Consider the following 7500-nt stretch of genomic DNA (forward strand, 5'->3'; position numbering starts at 1 on the left):
AATATACTGTTGCTGAAACTGTGTCTAGATCTTTGGAACGTAATGCAGAACATCCCCTCACAGCATGCACGTCGCGCATGATGGTGAAAGTCTTAAAAAAAAAAAAAAAAATCTAAACGTCTAGATACTTGACACAAAGAGAGAAAGTATAATCACCTGTTTCTAGATCTAGGACACACAGACACATACAGAGGCAAAGAAAAGGAAGGGGAGGTATATTGAATTGGAGAGAGAGAGAGAGAGATGAAAAGAAGGTATGAGGGAGGGAGGGAGCGAGCGAGCGAGGGACGGAAGGAAGGAAAGGGGGAAGGAAAGAGAGAGGGATGGGGGGGCAGACAGACAGACAGGTAGGTAGGTAGATAGATATAAAGAAAAACAGCAGAGAGAAAGGGGGATAGGGAGGGAGGGAGGTAGAGAGAGGAAGAGAGAGGGACGGGGTTAGAGAAAGAGGGAGGGAGAGAGCAGAAGAAAGAGAGAGAAATGCAGTCAGAGAAAAGAAGACAAAGGCGAAAGAGAAGTAGATGGAGCGAGAGAGAAAAGCACCCTCATGGCTTTCTCCATGGGATCAACCCACGACCGGTCATGGGAGGGGGGAGGGGGGAGGTGATAGCACCCACCCCCACCCTTCTTAAAAAAAAAAAAAAAAATGTTGAACCCACTTTCGTTCTCTCAATCGTGGAAACTCGAATCCACTTCCAGAATCGAGAATGGCCACGTAAGTGCCTCGGTAAACAGAAAGAGGAATAGTGACAGAACAGTACCTGCAACGAGGGAAGTAGGACCTCAGGAGGGACTGTCGTGAGGATGTTGCCGTCTAAGTTCAGCTCTTGCAACATCGGGAATCCTTGGAATGTGTGTTCCTGGATCTGTTGATAGAGGAATGCAGACTATCGTTAAAATATGACGTAAATATATAGGTGATATTCACTCTCTCTTAATGCTATGTTTGTATAAGACTTAAACGAGGTATTTACTTTCTCTTAACGTCCGGCGTAGTTTTAGTTGTTAGTGCACCGAAAAAAAAGAAAAAGTTTAGTTACGTAGTCCGGTCTGTACATGAAGCGCCACGTACAATGTAACCCGTCTTATCCTCGGCTCTTCTGGAGGTTACCAGTACAGTACAGTAAGAGAAAAGATGAGAAACTGGATTTTCGAAAGAAGAAAAGCGGGAGAAGAACTAAGGTGGCAGCTAGCTACCTAAAAGGAGGTACTAGAGGGAGATAATAAAAGGTGGGGGGCGTAACCCCTTGCTGGTGGAGGATTACCAGAGAATGTTGGTGATTCATATTTCAACTGGCTGAGAACAACGTTTTCTCTGCCTTTCTGTGGTACTAAAAGGCTATTAATATTCTACTTTATAGGCTGCCACTTTTCATCTCAAAGAGCTCACAAGTTGATCTGATAAAGGACACTCCCATCCATGCTCTGTCAGTTTGTCAGTGAGCTCAGTCTTATGAATGCCAATACAACCGAGGGTAGTTTGGAATGACGCGTCTACCCTGATTAGGTGTCTGTCCTTTTCGGTATGGAGAGAACGATAATCAAAAGGTAGACATTTTGAATTAGCATACATGTTCTCCATGACTGCCTTGCAATCACTAGGTATATCACCCTATCCCTATATCTGGGATACATGGGGTAGAGCTCCCATGATGGTAACAACCAACACCAGATGGTTACATATATGTCCTATCTCCAAAACCAGCGTCGGCAGTAGAAATGGCAGGGCCAGCTGATCCATCCGTGAAGTATGCAATACCTCCCGGAAGAGTTATGACTTCATTGATTCTCTGGGTCGAAGTTGGCACTTTCATATGATAACTTTCATGGCTGCACTAGTCTGGTTGAAGCTAATTTACCTCAATGATATCAACAAAAACAAAGAGTTTTTTTTTACAGAAATAGAAGTAAATACGAAAACCTCACAAAATATCTTAAAACTTAAAACTTGAACACTTTACCACTTTCTACTTAGATTTACAGAGCAACGGAAGTGTGCCGCTGAATCACTTATTCGTGAGCGGCATCTTAGGACCGGAAATTTATAAATGATTTATAGTTATGACGTCAATCACAAATCAGAGATTAATAATCGGATGCTAAGAGTCAGAACTCACGCCGCTGTGTGTGTGTGCGTGTGCGTGTGATATATATAAATATATATATATATATGTATATATATATATATATATATATATATATATATATATATGTATATATATGTATACATATGTGCATATATGTATATAAATGTATATATTTATATATATATATATATATATATATCAGGGGGCTGGCAAGCCCCCCGTGGCAGTATGCGAGCCCGAGGACCCGAAGGGTCCGAGGGTGAGCTCGTAGACGAGCCTCCGGTGCGAGGGCCGAAGGCCCGAGCATCGGAGGTGAGTTTGGTACAGTCCGAGAGTCGTAGGACAAGTTCCGGTAACTCCGCTTGCCAGCCCCCTACTTCTGTGGATTCGCCGAATTTCAGGTAAAAATTTACCCAACTTCCCGACGTCCGAATTACTTAAAACTTATATTCCGTGCATTTAGTACACAAAGACGCGACTGTCAAAATTTCAGATCGATTGGATTAAAAACGGCCGAGTTATTACAACCTGAAATCGCCGAAAATGAGGGTGTTCTTGTTAAAAATGGGTACGATTATATACATACAGGTAGAGGATATTTTTAGGCAAAAAGTGGGTCCTCTTTGTGATGATATATCTCGAGAAGTATAAAAGATACGCGATTTAGTAACACAGCATTGGAAAGAAGAAAGTTCAAACTTTCAAAAACTGTCCTGAAAAAAACATCTGATGACGCAGTGATGACGTCATAATGACGTCACAAAATCACGAATTTCAAAATCAAACTATCCAAAAATAGACGTTTTTCAACTCAATTTTTTTATATGAAACTTTCGAGATAGGAAAAAAATGATCATGCTAGCGTAGAAATGAAATTTAATGTACTTTCTGAAAATGCTGTCAAAACGTTCCGGGCTTCCATGCATTGTTGAGATATTCGCGACTTTTTAAACCATTTTGTCGCGAAAAAGTCGCGAAAAAACATTAAAACGATAAACCTTAATGTGAGAGAACGGGGATGTCCCAGGCCTTCATCTTTCGATATGATGTCGGTTGTAGTCTCGAATTTGCTAATAACTGGTTTTGAGGTAGTATCCTTATTTTGATGACGTATTTGTGACGTCATTAGTAACACGCGGTAAGCCGATTTTTGCACACACAACACCACTTGTATTTGACGTTTAATGTCTGAAAAAAAACAGTTTCAACTCAAAATTAATTCTTAGTGCTTTTCATATCGCTGCGTTGGCTATTGGATGAAACATTTCATCAATTTCATTAATTGAATAATTGGCCAATTAAAACAATTAACGCTCGTATCTCGGCTCACACATAAGATAGCGTCGTAAATCCAACGATATCTGTCTTGTTGACATTGATTGAGTGTAGTAGGTGCCACATGAGACCATTCATTATTATTCCCTCAATTAGATAATTGGTCAATTAAACCTATTAGATCTCTGAACACTGAAAAAGACTGATATTTTTCCCAAAACCAAAAAGGATTTGGTTGTGTTGGTCCGTGGCAGTTGAGCGTCCCTTTCTTTACCCTAAAACCTATGATATGGAAGGAACGCGGCAGTCCGCATACTGCCGCCACCCCACTACAAGCACGGATCATTTGTCCTCGAATCTAAATTATACTTTATGTATAATTTGCAAGTGTACCTCAAATTTGATCAAATATAATAATTGTTGTAAATTTAACATTATGTTGAACTTACAACAATTATTATACTTGATTAAATTTGAGGCACACTTGATTGCAATGATTTAGATTTACGAAAACGTTATGTAGTTGAACGAATTCGAAAGATTTCAAAGTTTTGAACTCTGCAACAAACTCATTTGCATTGTCTAATTAGTTATACTTTTAATGTGGATGCTTCGCCCAATAGAACTATAAATAACGTAAATTATTCAATTTAAGTACTCATCCCATTAGTTTTTCCTTCCTGTTATTGAGCTCTAAAGAGGTGTCGATGCTTCATAGTCAAACTTCAAGACTAAGGTCGTGTGAATCATTAATAATATAGCTAGTAGTAGTAGTCACAGTAATAATTCTTCTAAAATCAATTTAGGCCACATGAGCATAATTTTTCACTGTACTGAACAGTCAGTGTCACTATCAGTGCATGTAGTGGGGTGGCGGCAGTATGCGGACTGCCGCGTTCCTTCCATATCATAGGTTTTAGGGTAAAGAAAGGGACGCTCAACTGCCACGGACCAACACAACCAAATCCTTTTTGGTTTTTGGGGAAAAAAAAAAAGAGAAAAAAAAAAAAATATATATATATATATATATATATATATATGTATATATATATATATATATATATATATATATATATATATATATATACATGAGCAATTTGGTCGTTTCATCTCACCTTCGCAGGATGTATTCGTCTGTATGACGGTCTGACTGTAAGATGACAATGTCATCTGAAGATCTTAAATTGCGTTTGTTTATCTTAGTCTCTTTCTAATCTAGCCTCTTAAATATTTCCTCTAGGCAAGTTGTAAACAGCTTTGGTGAGACTGCATCGCCCTGCCTGACACCTTTTTAATTGGGATTATGTCGGTTTCTGCATGGATATTGGTGGATGATGTTCTATCTCTGTATATATTGATATTCTCTCTCCCTCCCTGTCTTTCTCTCTCTCTCTCTCTCTCTCTCTCTCTCTCTCTCTCTCTCTCTCTCTCTCTCTCTCTCTCTCTCTCTCTCTCTCTCGCTCTCTCTCTCTCTCTCGCTCTCTCGCTCTCTCTCTCTCTCTCTCTCTCTCTCTCTCTCTCTCTCTCTCTCTCTCTCTCTCTCTCTCTCTCTCTCTCTCTCTCTCTCTCTCTCTCTCTCTCTCGCTCTCGCTCTCTCTCTCTCTCTCTCTCTCTCTCTCTCTCGCTCTCGCTCTCTCGCTCTCTTTTTTCTCGCTCTCTTTTTTCTCTCTCCTCCCTCCTTCTCTCTTTCTCTCTCTCTCTCTCTATATATATATATATATATATATATATATATATATATATATATATATATATATGTACACACACACACATATATGTGTGTGTGTGTGTGTGTGTGTGTGCGTGCGTGCGCGTGCGCGTGCGTGCGTGCATGCATGTAAATCTGTAAACAGTTATTACCAGTTAATCCGGAGTTGATTGGATCTCCACTTGAGTTTACGCCAACATAGCGTTAAAGTACATTTTCTGACTATCTTACAGTCTCGTAGAAAACATATTTCTTTAGGAGTAACTAAAATAAAATGTTCAGGTGTAATGACAGCATTAATTGCAATGTCTTTCCCTTTATCCGAACAAGGAAAAAATATCGCAGTAAGCTGATATGTTCGTTATGAAATGAAAGATATGAGAATATCTAGTCTTCTCAAGGTCAGTCGCTCATTAGGTTAGTTAAGATAAGTAAGTAACTGTTTCTTGTTAGCAATTTTGCAGCGAGTATTGCTGTTGCATCACTGATTATTTATCTAAGACTTTTTCACATGTATATATCACCTTTTCTAAACCGATTTTGCTTTTTGTTAGTTGATGCTGGTTAAAGGACTCGTTACTGTTAAAGTAAAAGGTTTTTGATGAGTATGTTAAAGTAATTATGGTATTTGACGCCCAATTTCTTTTATATTTGCCATAATTGTATTTTTCAAATCAAAGGTTTTGTTGGAGGTTCGTTTGTTGTTTCGTAATATTTATCTATGTATTCATTTGTCATAATCGTATGCAGGTGTTTACCAAAAACGAGCAATAGTTTAATTTTATGTATGTACAGAACCTTCTACTGACCTTACCGAGTTTCAATAAATAACTTTAAATAACCTAATAATAAATAACTTTAGTTGTCATTTAGAACAGCCGAATGCAGTCTATAATAGGATATTTCTTAAATGTTGATATTATTTATATAAGAATTATATCTGTGTCTAGGGAAAAAGATTATAGGTTGATATATAACATCGACAAATGCTATATTGGTTTTATATAACGGCTACAATCAGTCAAAAATGTGACTCAAATGACATGTGACAAATGACTGCTTACTCCATCAAAACCTAAGAGTTAATGGACTTATAGGACATTAGCACATTTCCCACGAGGAAAACCCATAAAAAATAACAATAAGAGATATAAAAAAAAAAAACTCAATCGAACTCATGTAACAAAATGCAAAAATGAACAATTGTCCCTGTTCTCCTCACTCACCGAGCTAATCCTGCAATACTTGAGGTCAAGGTGCGTCAGGATCGGCATCACCGGAAAGGAGGAGTTATCGAGGCAGGCAAACGTCGAAGAGTGGAGGTCCAGTTTCTCAAGGGTGCCGTTAACCTGAAGGAGGAACAGATCGTAAAGTGAGAGACTGAGAGACTTCTAGATGTGATTTTTTTCTTTCCTTCTTTTATTGGTGATACCTGTTAAAGCATTCATCTCCCATTAAAGCACCTATCTACCATTAAAGCACCTATCTACCATTAAAACACCTATCTCCCATTAAAGCACCTATCTACCATTAAAGCACCTATCTACCATTAAAGCACCTATCTACCATTAAAGCACCTATCTACCATTAAAGCACCTATCTACCATTAAAGCACCTATCTACCATTAAAGCACCTATCTACCATTAAAGCACCTATCTCCCATTAAAGCACCTATCTCCCATTAAAGCACCTATCTACCATTAAAGCACCTATCTACCATTAAAGCACCTATCTACCATTAAAGCACCTATCTACCATTAAAGCACCTATCTACCATTAAAGCACCTATCTACCATTAAAGCACCTATCTACCATTAAAGCACCTATCTCCCATTAAAGCACCTATCTACCATTAAAGCACCTATCTACCATTAAAGCACCTATCTACCATTAAAGCACCTATCTCCCATTAAAGCACCTATCTACCATTAAAGCACCTATCTCCCATTAAAGCACCTATCTCCCATTAAAGCACCTATCTACCATTAAAGCACCTATCTACCATTAAAGCACCTATCTCCCATTAAAGCACCTATCTCCCATTAAAGCACCTATCTACCATTAAAGCACCTATCTACCATTAAAGCACCTATCTCCCATTAAAGCACCTATCTCCCATTAAAGCACCTATCTCCCATTAAAGCACCTATTTCCCATTAAAGCACCTATCTCCCATTAAAGCACCTATCTCCCATTAAAGCACCTATCTCCCATTAAAGCACCTATCTCCCATTAAAGCACCTATCTCCCATTAAAGCACCTATCTCCCATTAAAGCACCTATCTCCCATTAAAGCACCTATCTCCCATTAAAGCACCTATCTCCCATTAAAGCACTTATCTCCCATTAAAGCACCTATCTCCCATTAAAGCACCTATCTCCCATTAAAGCACCTATCTCCCATTAAAGCACCTATCTCCCATTAAAGC

At 38.7% G+C, this 7500-nt stretch overlaps 1 protein-coding gene across 2 annotated transcripts in view; it reads right to left on the reverse strand.

The window, feature by feature from the left end:
* The window catches only part of Toll-9 (toll-like receptor 9), a 21760-nt gene that overhangs the window by 6208 nt on the left and 8052 nt on the right, over window positions 1-7500 (reverse strand). For both annotated transcript variants that reach the window (XM_043033034.2, XM_043033033.2), the window contains exons 4-5: window positions 6297-6419; window positions 762-866 (exon numbers count right to left, since the gene is read on the reverse strand). In XM_043033034.2, the coding sequence (XP_042888968.2) occupies window positions 762-866; window positions 6297-6419 (228 nt within the window). The remainder of the gene's footprint in view (window positions 1-761; window positions 867-6296; window positions 6420-7500) is intronic.

This window comes from Penaeus japonicus, unplaced genomic scaffold (genome assembly GCF_977035675.1).
Source record: "Penaeus japonicus unplaced genomic scaffold, GWHDUDI00000001_assembly GWHDUDI00000020, whole genome shotgun sequence".
NCBI lineage: Eukaryota > Metazoa > Arthropoda > Malacostraca > Decapoda > Penaeidae > Penaeus > Penaeus japonicus.